Source organism: Hyperoodon ampullatus, assembly GCF_949752795.1.
Source record: "Hyperoodon ampullatus genome assembly, chromosome: 7".
Lineage (NCBI taxonomy): Eukaryota > Metazoa > Chordata > Mammalia > Artiodactyla > Ziphiidae > Hyperoodon > Hyperoodon ampullatus.
The window spans coordinates 63961396-63979083 of record NC_136920.1 but is presented as its reverse complement, the minus strand read 5'-3'; the positions used below and the strand labels follow the sequence as shown (position 1 = coordinate 63979083).

At 49.7% G+C, this 17688-nt stretch overlaps 2 protein-coding genes across 6 annotated transcripts in view; one reads left to right on the top strand and one right to left on the bottom strand.

Moving 5' to 3' along the window:
• DENND2B (DENN domain containing 2B) overlaps window positions 1–6577 on the top strand; it is a gene marked incomplete at both ends in the record, with an annotated part of 51089 nt that extends 44512 nt beyond the window's left edge. For all 5 annotated transcript variants that reach the window (XM_079708464.1, XM_079708467.1, XM_079708466.1 and 2 more), the window contains 6 exons: window positions 2395–2572; window positions 2892–2933; window positions 3917–4028; window positions 4789–5028; window positions 5922–6008; window positions 6543–6577. In XM_079708464.1, coding sequence (XP_079564590.1) covers window positions 2395–2572; window positions 2892–2933; window positions 3917–4028; window positions 4789–5028; window positions 5922–6008; window positions 6543–6577 — 694 coding nt within the window. The remainder of the gene's footprint in view (window positions 1–2394; window positions 2573–2891; window positions 2934–3916; window positions 4029–4788; window positions 5029–5921; window positions 6009–6542) is intronic.
• A 7696-nt stretch (window positions 6578–14273) lies between these two features.
• RPL27A (ribosomal protein L27a) lies at window positions 14274–17195 on the bottom strand. The gene is made up of 5 exons (XM_079709518.1): window positions 17166–17195; window positions 16699–16762; window positions 16191–16266; window positions 15345–15519; window positions 14274–14446 (listed from the first exon to the last, which is right to left on the bottom strand). Exons 1-5 carry the CDS (start codon window positions 17166–17168, stop codon window positions 14318–14320), a joined length of 447 nt encoding a protein of 148 aa, XP_079565644.1. The 5' UTR covers window positions 17169–17195; the 3' UTR covers window positions 14274–14317.
• Between the last annotated feature and the right edge of the window lie 493 nt (window positions 17196–17688).

Here is a 17688-nt window from a genome sequence, read left to right as displayed (position 1 = left end):
GGCAGAAAAGAAGAATCCTCTTCCTGGTTTGTCCCCCAATAAGCCCAGGATCCCTGGGGTCTTTCTTTTGTGTGCATTGGAGGGTCATGAGGAAATGGACTCCCAAATGCCCTCACAGGGCATTGGCGCAGGAACTCAGGGCCACCCTCAGCCCAGGAGAAGTAAAGAGGAGGAAAACCCAGAGCTTCTGGCTTTTCCAGAGAGAGCCAGATTTAGAAAAGAAGATTGTCCCCCACTTCCCGTCACAGCCTCAGTGTTTCTGTACACCACAGTTGTGTGTGTGTCATGGGCCCGTCAGGCCTTGTGAAGGGACCAAGCCAGCAACCGGAACTAGCCAGGTATGGCAGCTCCCTGGGGCCCCGTCTGTGCCTTTCTGCCATCCGTGTTCACTGTCTGCCAGCAAAGCCCCTGCTACCCAGCTGTGAGGCTCTGGTCTGGTCAGACCTTGATGCCCCTAGCAGAGCCTGGACCCCGAGGTTTCCTTTCTTGAAGGTTCCACTCCCTTACCCAGGACAGAGCCTCCTCTTGGCCACCCCCGTGGCCCCCAGCCTGGCTCCAACAGGGCTGTGAATACAGTGATTGTTTCCTGTGGCTTCAGCTGCCTCTGAACACACTCCTGGACCATTTGGGGAGGAAAACACCCCAGGGCCCTGATCTGGCCCAGCTCAGCATTCAAGTCCTGCCAATCTTGGGTCTTAGAAAAGATGTCTTCCCTGCTTGGGGTCTGCCTCTGACTGAAGAGGGGCAGAATAGGCAGCCCAGTGAGGGCACACAGGCCTGGACTGGGGTCAAGCCTCAGTAAGTCCAGCCAGCTCTTGTTCCGTTGCTCACATTTTAGGTTTTCCACAGGTCCTTGGTCCCTCTGGCCTAGTTCTGATGTCTGTGTAAGTGGGAGGGTGTGTGTGTGTGTGTCTGTGTGTGTAGGTGCGTGCACGTCCACGCACACATACACAGGCTCTGCAGTGATCAGCCCTAAGGGTTGTACAAGCCTTCTGCCTCCCAAGTCTCAGGCCCACTGGAAGGCATTGTGGAGCTGTGTTTCCTTTGACCCTGGACAGCCCCTTTCCAGATCTTTTTCAGATGGCTCTCCTTGGGGTGTGGGGAGCTGCTGTCCCTAGGGGAAGGGCTCTCAGGGCCAGGATACCTGTATCTCTGCCTCAAGGCCCAGCAGTATTTTAGTCGTCCATGGGGTGGTAGGACAGCCAAGCAAGGCACTGGCTGCCAAAACGCTTGTGAACGTCCCCCGAGGTCCTTCTGGAAAAGAGGGGTTGTTTCTGTCATGGATTGGAACCATGTTCTCTGACAGGTGGGCATTAGTCATGAAAGGGTGAGAATCCCTGTTGGAGCTGATCAAGTGGAGCCCAGGGCTTTCATTGCTAATAGGTGGGGCCAATAGATGTGGAGAGACAGGGTGGGAAAGGCAGGCTTGAGAGTGAACTTGACTCTGGGCCTCTGTCTCCTTATATGTAATATGGCCCTTTGGGGAGTGCTTTCGACTCCTCTCCTGATGGGTGGATGGTTAAAGCCAGGTGTGTCTCCTGTGTTGACTGGTGACCCACACTATCCCTCAGCACTCACTTCTGTGCCTTCTAGTTAGCATCGGGGAGATTCTCCTTCCAGTCTCCCATTGGTCATTCTGCTTGGCCACCCAGCCCTGTGGTGCTGGAGACCTGGAGCCCCCCTCTAGGCCAAGAGAAGGATGACCCCACTGAGACCTCTGGCTATATTTTGGAGCATGAGAGGACAGATGGGAGTGGTTAAGAATGGTGCCAGCCTCACCTCAGTCAGTGGTCCTCAGTCAGACCACTTTTTCCAATTAGGAGAGGGAGGAATGGATAGAGAGGAAGAATGGTAGAAGTAACACTGGGCTAGGAGACAGGAAATCTGGTTGTGTCCCAGGTGTGCCACTTATGAGCAGACTGACCCTGGGTATCAATGGCCCCAGCTGTAAAATGTGGACCTGATAAGATGACCTTCCAGCTGTAGGACCTTCCAGCTCTTACTGTGAATTTGTGGTCAACCCTTGCTCAGGTTACCTTTGTACTCCCTGGCCTGAGCTGATACTCCCACACTAGGTCAGGCCCACCTGTGCATTTGGGTGGCTCTTGGGGGTGTGTATGTGTGTTCAAGTGTTGCTATGTACCTTTATGACTGTTCCTAGGTAGAGCGACCAAAGAGGGTAGCACCATTGTCCCTGAGGTCCCAAGCAGTGGCAGTGTGGAAGCTTTACCAGTCTGCAAGGTCAGACCCAGGCCCAAGGCTCCTTAGCATTTTTGTGGCACTGGGAGATTTAACATGGAAGTATGTCCTGAGCCTGGCCCAGCAGGCTGTACCGCCCCTTCCCCGAAGGTGCGGGCCTGGGCTCAGTGCTTTGTCTGTCTGTCTGTCTGCCAGTACCCTATCCAGCTGCTCCCATGCGGTGGTGGCCTTGCTCTACCCCTTCTCCTGGCAGCACACCTTCATTCCTGTCCTCCCGGCCTCCATGATTGACATCGTCTGCTGTCCCACCCCCTTCCTGGTTGGCCTGCTCTCCAGCTCCCTCCCCAAACTGAAGGAGCTGCCTGTGGAGGAGGTGGGCCACCTGGGGAGCCAGCGGTGGGCACGGGGGTGGGGGGTGGGGGGGGGTGGGGGGTGGGGTCGGGGGTTGGTGTGGAGGAAGGAAGGGACAGGAGGAACGGAAACCCCCAGGAGGGATGGGGTGGGGGAAGGCGGAGGCTGCTGGGATCTTCTCCTTTGTGTACCCAGCTCTTATCCTTTCTCCTTGGGAGGTCTTTCCCTGGCTGGAGTTATTCCTGTTATCTGACCCTGGGAATCCAGGAGGGCTGGAGGCCTGGGAAGGGCACTACAGGGATTCATATCCTGAATCACTGTCCCTCGTGACTCTTTCTCAGGCACTGATGGTGAATCTGGGGTCTGACCGATTCATCCGACAGGTAAGAGTGGGGCGCTGCAGAGCATGGCCTGACCCGGGGTGGGTGCTTGTTTGATGCAGAGCACCCAACACTGTCACACACACGACTCCACCTTCACAGCCCGATTGTGGAGTCCTCTGGGTTCCACATTCACAGAACAGACAAGGGTAGAAAGAAGCTGGTCTGAGAAGTCTTGACCTCAGCAGGACCTGCTGTTCTGGTTGGCATCATCAGCTTCTGGAAGGCAGTGTGAGTGTGTGAAGAACATGGCCTGGATCCAAAGGCTTGACCTCTGCCCTCTGCCCCCTTTGAGACACATAATCTTGAACAGGCCTCTGAACTTCTCTGAACCAGAATTCTCATCTCTAAAACACGCATGGTGATAACACCTGCCTTGAAATGTTGCTGGAGGATTATACATGACACACAGAATGCAGCGGAATGTAAAGGTTTGCAATCATTGTCAACTTCAAAAAGCCTCTGTTAGTGGTGGAAATCCTCCTGGCTCTCTATAAAGGAACACAACCCAATGCCGTAGCCTTTGGGAATGTAGTCTGTTACACACCACTGACAGAGCTACGACTCCTGGGTACGAAGCGTCACGATGCAGACACTGAACCAGAATACAGAGACAGGCACAACAGCCTCGCCTCACGCCTGAGACACAGGCTGGGCCACAATCTCCCCTCCCCCAGCCAACCGTGCTTCCCCCCTGGAGCCGAAGATGGAGGAACTGGGGAGACTTCATCATGGTGCTGGGGTAGGAACCCCTGTTGGTCCTGGGCAGTGAATGCCACCTGCTCCACCACTTTTTATCTTTGTGACCCTGGACAAGTTTCTGAACCTCTCTCTGAGCCTCAGCTTCTCATCTTAAAATGAGGTTGATGATAGTATCAGGGTTCTTGGGAGAATGAAATGAGATTATATATTCAGGCTCTTCAAACAGGGCTGGCACAAAGTTAAGTGCTCAGTCAGTGTCACTGTGCGGTTTCCTTCTCCTGCAGATGGATGACGAGGACACGTTGTTACCTAGGAAGTTACAGGCGGCTCTGGAGCAGGCTCTAGAGAGGAAGAATGAACTGATCTCCCAGGACTCTGACAGCGACTCCGATGATGGTGAGTGAGGCTTGCCCCAGGCAGAATCAGTTCTGGTCCCAGACTCCCTCTGCTCTGGGCCTGGGCCTGGGCCTCATGGGGCTTGGACCCTGATTCTATGCACCAGACTCTTCTGGCTAGTGAAGCTCAGGTATAGGACCTTGGTCTCACTTTAGCCTAGAATTCCCTAGCCCCACTAGTGTGGCTCTAGGAGTTGTGGCTTGACTGGGTCTGAGGGGAGAGAAGTAGTGTGGTATTTTATCAGAGGGAGTTCAGAAACTTAAACAACATCGGGGCTGCGTCTAGGGTGGCCCAGGCTACAGAGCTACCTCTTGCCTCTAATTCTCTACCTCAGGAAGTTTGGGGAGAAAAACCCTGAAGACAGTTGGCAACCGCAGAGACTCTTCTCGCTGACCGGACACTAGTTATTCCTCCCTCTCAGGCCCTGCCTCAAGCCACTGCAGGAGATGGAGGGAGCTTCCTCTTCCTGTGAAGCCAGGGAAACCACCGAGGGTGAGGGTGTGTGGGGAGTGGCGCTCTGGTCCCTAATCTCCATCCTCATTCATCCAGCAAGTGTTCCCCAGCTTCCGTGTTCAGAGCACAGTTTCCGACCTCCTGGCTCAGGAACGAGTTACAAGCCTGGGAGCACAAGAGCTAAGGTTTCAAGAACAGAGAAGTGGTTCTGGCTGGAGTTCCGTCAAGGAGAGGGAGACATCACCAGCTGGAGGCTGGGGATGCAGGCTCTTGACCTGAACCTGAAAGATTTTCTCTTCTCTTCCAGAATGTAATACCCTCAATGGGCTCGTGTCAGAGGTGTTTATCCGGTTCTTTGTGGAGACCATTGGGCACTACTCCCTCTTCCTGACCCAGAGTGAGAAGGGGGAGAGGGCCTTTCAGCGAGAGGCCTTCCGCAAGTCTGTGGCCTCCAAAAGCATCCGCCGTTTTCTTGAAGTTTTTATGGAGTCTCAGATGTTTGCTGGCTTCATCCAAGACAGGGAGCTAAGAAAGTGTCGGGCCAAGGGTAAGGCCAGAAGAGCCTGGGGTGGGGGGTTCTGGGGGGATGTCAGGCGTCCTCCAACTTTTCTGCTACCCGCAGGGCTGAGTAGCCAGGCACTGGTGAGCTTCCATGAGGAAGCTCTTGAGTTTTTAGCCAGGGCAGGCCTCCTAACATCCCTTTTCTTCTGAGAGGGACTGCCAAGGGCACCTTCTCCTCCTGCCCCAGTACGTGCATTCACAAGGCTGGGCACAGGCTGGAGCCACGTGGCAAGAGTGGGGCTTATCTCCACCTATCCCCGCATTCACAGGTCCTTCCTTACTCAGAGAAAAAGACCAGACTGTGCAGGGTAGGGAGTGCTGAGAATCCAGGGTTGAGAAAGCCCTTGAAGAGAACTGAGTAGCTCTCTGTCTTAGGTTGGTGAGTCTGCCCTCAGAGCACAAAGGTTATCTTATCTCTGTTATTTCATCAGCTCTGCTCACTCTAGGGCTTTTTCATCTCATCAAGACCTTTCTAACCTCAGGGTTATTATTTCTTCTGCCCACTAATACTGTGCATTTAGTGTAACAAACCTTTCGAAACAACATGGTAGAGTGGTCTAAAAGGAGTTGGAGCAGGTGTCCACTTGGGGGCAGCTCTGATACGAGGAGTGGCATCCTCGCCCTAATGCCGCTCAGGAACGTGCACAGGGAAGCAAGGGGCTCTTGCCATCAGCAGGGAACATGGGCCAGTCTGATGAGCCCAGTCTGAATTGATGAGCCAGTCTGAATTCTGGTAGGATGCTCTTATAAGTTATAATTGCAGATCTTTGGTTTCCCCCTTTTTGGGATCTGTGCCCTTTGGTCCCGCTCCAGGAGGCCTCCCCTTCCCTTCCTCCAATGACTGTTCTCTTCCCTGTTCCTGTTTCTCCTCTTCCCCAGGCCTCTTTGAGCAGCGAGTGGAGCAGTATTTAGAGGAACTGCCAGACACTGAGCAGAGTGGAATGAACAAGTTTCTCCGCGGTTTGGGTAAGTAGCTTTGTCACTAATGAGACATATTCAGCAAGAAGGGAGGGACTGGGGGAATCTGTACCCCAAACTACTCTAAACCAATGCCAGTGGGTATTTATATCGGGGCTGTAGACAGAACAGGAAGAGATCTCATAGAGCCTCACCTAGGTCAGGTCTTCCTGGGTGCACTCCTTCCTGAGTGAGCACAAGGGCCATTAGGACCAGTGAGCTTTCCTGGAGGCTATAAGGGGTCTCACTACAAAAGTGGCAGCACCAGAGTGCCCTTCAAAGAGCTGAGCCAACTAAGTCACAGCATCATAGCATGTCTCACTTTAAAAGGAAAATTGAGACCGAAGAAGTTAAATGGCTTGCCCAAAACCCTACATGATTAATATCAGTCCTCTAATTAGAGCTCTAGAGTGTTTTCACCATCCTGGATCACATCTAGCTGTAATCCAGTCTTTCTAATCCTTCTCTCCCACTGAGAGGGTTAGGGCTGTTGGAAGAGATGATACTGAAACATTCTCACTTTTGCCCTCCTCTGGCCCACAGGCAACAAAATGAAGTTCCTCCACAAGAAGAATTAAGCCCCCTTTCCCAGTAACAGAGTCCAGTGCCTTGCAGAGCCTGGAGCCTGGGGAGGGGGCCCAGCCTTGGACCCTCTGGGCTGCTATGGCTGCTCTGCCCCCACAGACCCCACCCTCCAAGCCAGCCCACCTCTGCCTTCACAATATCCCAGGATACTGTTTGTAAATAATCTGCTGTAAGCTTTCTTATCTGTTTTTGTAACAAGCAAAGAGAATCCGGTAAATATTTGTATATTCCCAAGAGGCCGGGTGCTTTCCTGCCCGGCCCGAGCATGGATGAAGTTTTGCTGGGTGCTGGTGACTGGCCAATTATGTGCAGCTGACTGTCTCAGCCGAACCACTGATCTTCCCCTGGAGGCTCCTGGCCTGCCTGCCTAAGGCCCCTGCTGCCAGTCTCGGGCCCTGGAGAGCAGATGCTGTCTTGTTATGTACAGGACTATTTTTTTTTAATCTTAGAGTTTCTATTTTTTTCTAGTAGTCCCCCTCCCCTAATCCTCTGTTTTTGAAAGGCAAAGACCAATCAACCCCCATTTGCAGCATGGTGCCAGGCTCTTGGGCCTGGCCTTCTCCTATTCCTCCCACCTTTGTGATGGTCAGTGAGTCATGGGAAGCCCACCCCCAGCTCTGCTAGTGTTCTCTGGGCCCGGCTCCCACTCAGTGGTGGCCATGATGCGGTACAGGGCATCCCTCCCTCCCATCATCTACGGGTGTTCTCAATAAACAGTGTATAGTTGTTTGGGCCCAGAGCCCCATGTGTTTCTTGGCTTTATTATCTAGAGTTCTCTCTCTAGGGGGATGGGCTGAGGCAGGCCCATCAGGGATGAAACACCTTCCTGCAGGGAACTGAGTACTTGATTTAAGAGTTTAGCTTTAGTGTGGGTCACTGACCTCCCCTGAAATTGAGTTCTCTGGCCTGAGCTGTATGACTGCTCTTAGAAGATACCTAATCATTGCTCTAGCTCAGATTCTATGTGTTGCCAGTGATGGAAAGAATGTTCATTGCCCCTTGGCTCCACTATTAGGTGAATCTTGACATTTTCCTCTTCAGTATGAAGCCCTTAAGACATCATTGGGTATCTTAACATTGGTGGAGCCAAGCCCAGCTAAAGCCAATCCAGGGCTTGCTTATAGCCCTGGCTCATTGTCTACGGCTCTTCCATGTCACTCTGTGAAGTTTTTTTTCCATTGGAAGTCTAGGTGTGCATATAGAAAATTCTGCTATATTCCTTGGAAAAGCAAGGAGAGAAGCAAGGTGGGGAATATGGGTGGCTTAGGCTGTCCACTCACCCAAGGCCTTCACAGAGCTGAGGCCTTGAAAATTCCCAGGATGAGGCATTAAGTTGGAAGTCTCTTCATTGGTATTGGCTTTTAGTCTGGTGGATTTGAATCATAGAGTGAAGTTTTCCTGTCCTTCCACCCTAGCCTGCTTGTTAAACAGGAGATGATCCCTTCCTGAATCCCCTTTCCTTCTTTTCCCCATCTCCACTGAGCCCTGCACAGGTCCCAACCTGTCCGTGGTTTGGGGTTGCTGTCTGCCTCATAAAGCAAAGTAGAGGGTTTGTCTTCTGGGAAGACAAATTCGTCTTCTCCTCTGAGAAAGCCTCTTACATAGTTGGCTTTGGCATCTTCCAGGAATAGGAGGGCAGGGATTGAGGCCTATTGAGTCTGGGTTTTCAGCTGAGGTAGAGAGAGAAGACAGTGGTTATAACTGGAAAGCCCACAGTAGGGTGTTGTTACCTCCAGAACTTGTCACTATTACCTCAGCCTGGACTTCGTGAGTCATAGAAGTGGATTCCTTAATAAAATAATAGTTTACAAAAGGTGCTATTTCTTTCTCCTTTCCTCTCCCTCTCTTTCTTAATGTGGCTCCACAGAATCCTCAGACATGTGATCAGATCACAAGGTACATAGGTGTAAATTATTATTTTTAAAAATCTGTAACTTTTATGTAGCTTTAAAATACAGTGCTTTTTTTTTTTTTTTTTTGCGGTAGGCGGGCCTCTCACCGCTGTGGCCTCTCCCCTTGCCGAGCACAGGCTCCGGACGCGCAGGCTCAGCGCCATGGCTCACGGGCCTAGCCGCTCTGCGGCATGTGGGATCTTCCCAGACCGGGGCACGAACCCGTGTCCCCTGCATCGGCAGGCGGACTCTTAACCACTGCGCCACCAGGGAAGCCCAATACAGTGCATTTTAACCCTAGGGGTTCCCGCCTCCTCCCATGGCCACAGCTCTCATCCCAATCTAGAAAACTGATACTGGCACACAGCGGCCTGGAATGGGCTGCAAGGGCCCATACAGTGACTGCTATGAGCAAGGCACAGAAGTCTCATCTGGAAGGTAGAGGAAGGTGTGTCCAGGGGGCCTGGTTTGGGGTTGACAAAAAGTATTTAGGGCTTCTTTCCAAGTTCTGCTTTCACATGATCTCTGGACACCTAAACTGATGGTTCTCAATCCTAGCAGATGCAACACTCTTTCTCTATAGCAAATACTGTTAACTCTCCCTTTTACCATCCTGAAATGAAATTCATAGATAATGTAACCTACCTAAACGTGTGTGTGTGTGTGTGTGCGCGCGCGCGCGCTCTCCCGTTGCGGAGCACAGGCTCAGTGGCCATGGCTCACGGGCCTAGCCGCTCCGTGGCACGCAGGATCCTCCCGGACCGGGGCACGAACCCGTGTCCCCTGCATCGGTAGGCGGACTCTCAACCACTGCGCCACCAGGGAAGCCCCCTAAACACATCTTAACTGTAATATAGTCTTAACCATAATATAAAAGGGGAGAAATAAAAGGAAAAGTATTTTGTCATAAAATAACATGTACTTAAATATGTGAATGCTTGGGCACAACTGTATTAGAAGATATAATTAAGTCAGATGCTTACGCCCGTACACAGAATTACTATGAATGCAACAGCTACACATGCAGAAAAAGTGTGTTGAATTAGCAACTCAGATTCTACTAAGTGGGTGTTAACCACTTGGTAAGAGTTTTCTGAAATGAACAACTTTTGGCAATATTCTAAACAAAACACATTTTGAACTTCCCCTGATTTAAACAACAGTTGGAATCCTGGAAACCTGAAAAGTATATGAAACCTGCAAAAAAACAAAAACAAAACAAACACAAAACACCAATAACACATCTTTTTGATTCTGATTGTGTGTAAAATGAAGGTAGGTTCTAAGCTAGGTTCTCCTTTGCTGTTTAGAGCAGCGGTCCCCAGCCTTTTTGGCACCAGGGACTGGTGTCACAGAAGACAGTTCTTCCAGGCAAGGGGTGGGGCTGGGGGGGTGGCTCGGGCAGTAACGTGAGCGATGGGGAGCAGCAGAGGCAGCTTCGCTCACTTGCCCACTGCTCCCCTCCTGCTGTGCGGCCCAGTTCCTAACAGACCGCGGACCTCTGGTTTAGAATCAACCCATACATTGCAGGACATCAAGCATCTCTGGCTGCTTCCCTTCCATAATTGTGACCAAAAATGCTCCTGTACCTTTACAAAATGCACCCCACTGCCCCCCACCCCCGAGGATGGTGTCGCCACTACCGAAAATAACGGTGCTTAGACAGTGCCTTTCTGGGAAATTGCTCAGGGGCAGCACAATGCTGTCTCCTCTACCAGAAGTCCCAGTGCCTATGAACTGTCGGCCCTCCTCCATTCTGGAGTTAAGAAAGGCCCTGGGGTTTTCTCCAGTTATTAGTCTGGTAACTTTTAGAGCAGGGCAGGTTGCACAATTACATCTTTCTAAATGCTCTTTTCAGTAAATTACCATGCTCTGGTAAACACAATGTTGAAATGATAAGTATGGGCTTTTTAAAGGCAATATTTTGGAATGCTCTTGGAAAGCAACTGTGGTTCACATTGGATGGTATGTGGAATTAGGACCCCATGAAAATTATTCTAATTATTATCACAGATCATTTTAAATTTTGTTAAAAATAATACCCTTCGTTTTGCAAATAAGACTTATAACTCACCTTGTACCCCAAAGGACTGATTTATAAGGATACATAAATAGGTTTTTTTTTTTTAAAGCAACCTTAAGTGGAAAGTAAAACAAAAACTGGGCTGCAAAACAGAGTCAGAAATGAAACATACACTTAAACCTATATTCTTCCTAGGGGCGACACACAAAATTAGTTTCTAGAGCCACACAATGTGGCATTCCAAAACATCTTGAATTTACTTGCCCATGGGCTGTGGGGGTGGGTGTAATTTAAAAGGTCATGAAGTTCTAGAATAAGAGAAAATATTACTTTTCAGCACTGCCAAGCTACCATAACTGTTAAAGTTGTCTATTTATATTGCTTTTTAACGTGAAAGTAATATGCATTTGGTTAAGGAAGAAACAAACTGTATCAAAGCATACATCATCTTCCTCACCTCCCAAAACTCATGAGGAAAAAAATCCCTTCTGAGTTGTCCTTACAGAACCTTCCCATGCACGTACAAGTTTTTTTTTTTTCAATCCCAAAGTACCTTGAACGCTCGTTATCTTTTAACAGCAACATAAACTGAGAGATATGGAAATTCCCATCTTGAAAGTGCATCGAAAGGCCACAGCTTCTCTTCTTCCGCGCGGCCAAAGCGGAAATTTTGTGCGGCTGAGGCTGGCGACCTAGGCTTTGCACCCACCACGCCGCACTTGGACACTGGCCGGGTTAAACCTCCCGCCTCGTCCGCGCGCCACGGGCCAGCCCCGCCCCCTGCCGGAAATGGCATACGGGCGCCTATCATGCTTCCGGCCCTGGGGTGGGACAGAGATCAAAGTGACGCCGGAACCAGAACCTCACACCCTCGGGAAGTGGCTCAGGGGCGGGAGAGAGGAGAGCGGCTGTGCGGCGCGGACGGCTTGAAGGCGCCAAGGACGTCGGGCGGTAGGGACCAACGAGAGCGGCTGCTAGGGAGCCAGCCTCCGCAGGGCTCCAGCCGCTGGCATCCCGGTAACCTCCCGCCCCGCAGCGCAGGTAGGCGAGCGTTGCCTGCCTCCCGCCGGTGGTGCACGCCTTTGGCTTCTTTTCATCCCGGGCTGGCTGCTACTGGGCTAGTTAGCCATCGAATAGTAATGTTTATTTGAATTGAAAAGTTAAAATCCTATTTAGCTGGTTTTGACGATGAGGGCTTTTGCAAATTATGTGGCGGACATTTCCCATTAATGGAAGTCACAGTGGCAGCTCCGAGGTTTCAATAACAATGTATTTAAAGCACATACATTAATTATCAGGCTACATTATTAGGCTAGAAATATCCTTAGCAATTCAAGCTTATAGAAAATTTAGCCGTTAACCTTAGTTAGGGGGCACCTGCTCCCCCTACATGGGAGAGGTCTCATCAACACCGCACAATTATCGGCCACTAAAGAGGCAGTGGCAGCATGGGTCTCTGTGCCTACCGGACAGGCTAATCAAAGCTCGACAGTCTAATGCATGAACTTTTCCTATGCATCGGCTATATTTTGTATCTCAGCATTGGCACGTTTCACTCTCAGATATAAAATCAAAGCTAAGGTTTGCTTTTGGTCCTGTGAAAGATAAGCGCTTGCTCTAGGTCCGTGTCCTCCATCATCTTGGAACATGTTTGGCTTTTCACCAGTAACCCAGCTTACTTTGGCAACAGTATTACCTAGGAGTAATCAGATCACCTGCCCAGTTATTACCTGTAGATAATGGTGAGTGAGCAAGCCAGAACGTGGCAGCTCACACAGATCAGTAGCTATACTCTCCAGGCTTGGAGATGGTATTTGAGGCATCCTCCCTATTCAGAATGGCTGTACTAGTGACTGACTTTCATATTTAGCATGCATGTCCAACAGAAGCACCTCCATACAGGACTGGGATGAGCATTATCCCATCCAGTTTCAGGATAGTTATGCTGCAAGGTTCTAGCAATGAAACCTTGGAAGAAGCTAGCCATAAAGGGACTACTGACCACCTATCCTCCCCCTAAACCATATTTTGCTGCCAGCCCCACCCCAATTCAGTCACCAAGTCCTGTCTGTCCCTTATGTCTTCTGAATCCTGTCTTCCATCCTCATGGTCCCACCTCCAGCCTTCCACTGTAGCCTTGTGTCCCTGAACTACAGCCGGGCCAGAATACCTGTTCGCTCCAGGCTCGTCTCCCATATAATACCTCCCAACTTGCCTAACCTTTCCAAACTGTGTTTCCTAAATGCATGTTTGCTCTTTACTGTGTTTAGACCACTTTCCTATTGACTGAATCACACCAAGGTTAACTGACTTGTCTGCTTGGGTAATAATGGTTCACTTACATGCTGGTTACTAAGAGCTAAACACAAAAATTTAGTAAATGCTTTCCATTTTACTTAATCCACACAATCCTCAACAAGTAGGTACATTTACCTAAATTTAAAGATGAGAAAACTGGACTAAGCCTAAGTCACACAGCTATTAGGTTTATATATAAAGTTCAAATCCGGCCTGAATCTTAAAAGACACTGTATTTACACATTTCTGTACCTTCAGTGTCTAGAAGGCATCAAAGCTTCCCTATTATAAGTCCTCCAAAAGACATTAAGGGAAAACCGATTTTTACCTTTCTCCACCAGCACCAACAGAAGATGTAAATGATCCAGTTATTAGCTTATCCAACTGACTGCCTTCCTAACACCTTTAACTCTCCATTATACAAATCAAATTACATTTCCTCCCGTCTTTCCTTACATTTGACCATCCCCAATGTCTTCTGAAGGCTGTCATGACAAATTAGTCTCACACAAAGTCATAGTTCCCAGGTCCATTTATGATCCCACAAAGCAATACAGAAACCACCCTCTACCAAACTAAACATGTAAGTAGAGTTTTAGTAGGCTTAAGTGCGTGCCATCTTAACTATTCTTTGGTCAGGGTTCTGGCCTGCAAGTTCTATTATGGGTCAAAAAACTTTCAAAATCTTGGAAAACTATAGCAAATTATAATTTACCAAGATCTAAGAGGGTCCTATCTGCACACAAGCATTGCTCATCTTCTTGGTTTTGCAGGAGGTAACAAACCCTAGGAAACCTGATTCTGGTTTCTGGCCTTTAGCATTCCCCCAATTTTTCTATTAGATACATTTCACACTGGAAGGAAAATCATTAGCTTTTCATGACGTTATTTCTTTGAACATTAAGACTCCTATGCACAAGGACCCATAAATCCTGACAACTGCTTTCTAGAATCCAAACCACTCTGATGTGTTTAAAATTCAGACTGTTGGGCCCCATTCCAACATTTTGATTATGACCAGAATGGTTTGGTCTGAGATGAGGAAGCCAGGTGGAAGAACCTTAGACTGAGGAAGTAAGTTCCAAAGAACCACTTCTATCCTACCACTGACCCATCTTTCCAACATAACTCATCAAAATCTTGTAAAGATCACGAGTTTTTCCCCTTTGAGCCCCATGGAACAATTAAGGGCACATTTTCCCACTCATTTATAAGTTCAGAGCATACAATGCCAATAGGCCTTTCAATGATACGATGGCACCAACAGGTATCATTCTCACTTTATAAGTGAGAAGCCTCAAATTAGGTAACCAGCCAAGGCCTTATTCTAAGTGTTGGTGCCATCTCTTCCATACTTTGAGGAGAGCTGATAGAAGAGCCCAGGTCCTCACACCCTTACTCCTAGAATCTGTTAGGTGGGTTTCTGTACAGGTAGGGAGGTAGAAGTGCCAAAGAACCCTCACTCAGACCAGAAGAGAAAAGCACTTGTTATCATTTAATGAATCTCCCACCACGTGGCTTCAAGCTACCAGGACACAAGCCCCACCGACACCCTTAATCTTCTCCTCAGCTCTTCTGCTGAAGAATTTGGCCTTCACGATGACAGGCTGCTTTGGGAGCTTTCCCTTCCCCAGAACTTTGTAGTAACCCTAGAAGAACAGAGAAAAGGGTTTATAATGCACCGTGGCAGTCACCGACTCTGTGATGGGTACGAAGAAAGATGCCTACCATTCCACTCCATCTAGGAGCCAGAGAGGGCATGTTTCTGATCTGGGCACTCCCGGGGGCACTGACTGCCCTCGCCAGTGAATCAAGACCAGCAGATTCTCTCCGAGGACTCTAGCACACCAGGACAAGAGCTGTCAGGATGTGACTCTAGTCTCGGGCAGAGCTCAAACTCTTTCTCCTATTCAGTTACGACTTGATAAGCAAAAAAGGAAAATCACATTTCCAGCAATGCTCCAAGAAGTCATGGTCATCAGAATTGCTCAAAGAAGAGGCTGAGAAAGGGAATTTTAAAACATACCCACAGTGGGTAAGACTGACACAAGGACCAGAACTCCTAATGATATGTAAGAATGCCTTTTTTTGGGGGGAGGGGGGGTTCTCTTCAGATAATGTCAGGCCTTAAATAACAATTGAACATACTAGGATTTTATTCTGTAAGAAACAAAGGGTCAAGGGCTGTGCCTCATGTAGTCTTGTGTATAACAGACCAGAGCCAGCTGACCTAAATTACTAATAGTTCAGGTGAGAAACCCGTACAAACCAGGGCACTGACACTAGGAATAAGATAACCGATCGGAAAACGTTGAAGTGAAAAATGAAGTAAATGAACGAGGGAGTGGAAGAATTACTCTTCAAATGTTTTGCATGAATCACAATTGAACAAGACTTCAATTTTAGTCAGTAAGTACCCGTGGAAATGCTATGGAAAGTGGAATTGTGTAGTAGGTATCTGGGTATAGACTTCAGGTGCAAGTATATTATCCAGAATTTTGAAAGTCAAGGACCCACATAAAGGCAAAAAATATTCAATTCACTCACCGATCGCACCACATCAATGATAGGAGCAGCTCCAGTCTTGTTCTTGGCAGCATTTACTCGTGTCTGCTCACTGACCAAGGTCCACAATTTATCAAGGTTGACAGTTGGGCAGAAGCTCTGGTTCCTCTTTAAATGGTAATGCCTCATACCAACTTTCCCAAAGTATCCTGGGTGACTGGGAAAAGACAACCATTTTCATTACCTCACTCCAACTAACAAGCTATGTTTACCATCTCCACAGTCCATCTCCCCCCATTACAGTGTAAGTTGTTCACTCGTGCAGAAGAGTGACAAAGCAGGTACTCCACTTCTTGAATAAAACAAATCTTTAAAAAGCCACCAAAGAAAATCAGGTGGAAAAGACTAGCCTTATTCCACGGAACCAGAGTAAGTCACCGAGAAAGTCAGAGGCAGAGCCAAGACTAGGATTCAGATCACTTGACAGCTTCCCCACACTCCTGTAACACAGGTCTCCTAAACAAATAGTTAAAACACAACCGCCCTAATTTGCGGGCGTTAAATGGATCTAACAGTTGTGTAAGTCAATCTGATGCATGTCACTAACCCGGTGACTGACTATGCCATGAGGGCCACAGCCAGTGAATAAGGTCAGCAGTTTCTCTTCGAGGACTCTAGCACACTAAGGCAATAGCCGATACCCAAGCGTGACTCTAGCCTCGGTGACAAGTTCTCAGTTCACATCAAATATTAACTTGACGAAACCCAGCCACAGGCAAGGTTTCTGAGTGGTAAGAGTCTTGCTTCCCGTTGAAGATGTTCTTAACTACCCTCTACCCCTAAATCCAAAGCTGTGTCAGTAAAGGCAGAGTCCGAAAAAACACTCACTATTTGTCGAAGTTGATCCTGTGGTGATGCATGCCACCAGCATTACCGCGGCCTCCCGGGTGCTTCCGGTGTTTGCCTGCAGGAACATAAAGCTACATGGCTAAAATACCCTTCTCCAACCCCTCGATATTACTTCTCGCAAAAGCATTTCCCCATACTCCTCTGCCTTTGCTTAATACCTCTTCCAGCAATGCTGTTCCTTCAAGACTCTCGGATAATCATCACTTTGCAGTGTTCCACCTCACAACACTAACACAGTACTCCATGCCTTCAACCAATTCAATACTGGACCCGCTCAATTTCCAACCCCCCAACTGATGTGAAATTCTCTAAAACTGGAGTACTAGAGAATTCTCAAAGAAAAAGCCAACGGCTATTGATCAAATTCAATCCGACTCGACCGCCAAGAGCTCTAACTAACCCACTTCTCTAAGCTACCTACTTCCTGACAAGCTAGCACCGTGCAGAGATAACCCAAGGCCGACCAGGATGGGGAGACAGCACTTACCGATGCGGCCGTGGCCGTGGCTCACGTGGCCCCTAAGTTTCCGGGTCTTCCTTAGTCTGGATGGCTGTGTGGGAAAAGGTGCTTGGTGATAAGGACTAAGAGAAGAGGGGCAGGGGGCGAAGCTTGCCAGTCTGTGAGAGGCCTATCAGGCCTGGGAGTCAAGGTTCTGCTTTGTTGCGCCTTCAGCCAAGTCGAGGTTACGGCCTGGCCCGGGGCCGTGCGGCCTCATCAGGGAGGCGCCCGGGCACCCCGGACCGCGTGTCTCGAGAAACCGAACCGCAGGATGAACACGCGGCCCCAGGCTCCCCGCCCCGCCCCGGACCCACGCCGGCTACTCCGCCCTGCGGCTGGCCATGCGCGGCCTGGAGGACCGGGCCAAGCTCGGGAGTAGGTGGCTGGGGTGCAAGATGAGTAAAGCTCGCGGCCTAGGCCAGCAACTATGCGAACGCATCAGAAAGATCACCTACCATGTCAGCGACCGAGACGAAAAAGGAAGGGTTCTGCAAAGTCTCGCGAGCTATCGAGCTCGGGGGCGGAGCCAACGCCTCACTTCCGGTCCGGAGGCCGGGCCGCGGGCGGAGCTTTTTTGGCGTCGCGGGTCTTGAGCTGCTGCGGGTTTTGCTGTTTCCTCTTCCTGTGGGGTGAACTCTCCGTCATAGAGTTGTTCCGGAGGCTGCGGGGCCCGAGAGCCTTCTCCGTGCTGTCACGCGTGCGCTCGGGCTCAGAGGCGGAGTGCTGGCGCGGAAGGCGGGGCTTGGGACGCTGTAGTGCACGCAGCTGCGGTCCAGGTGGGCCGGGTGGTTTTCCCGTGGCCGCGGCCCAGGTACCTGCGGGGGCCACTGTATTTCTCTGGTGCTCACCAACCGCCCCATCCTGAGCAGCCCCATGCGTCTCGCTGTGTTTTTGGTGGTCGACTCGGCCCTGGCGGTAGCGGTTGCTTGCTTGTCCCTTGGCCGCAGTGAGAAACCGCAAGGTCCTGTTTGACCCTGT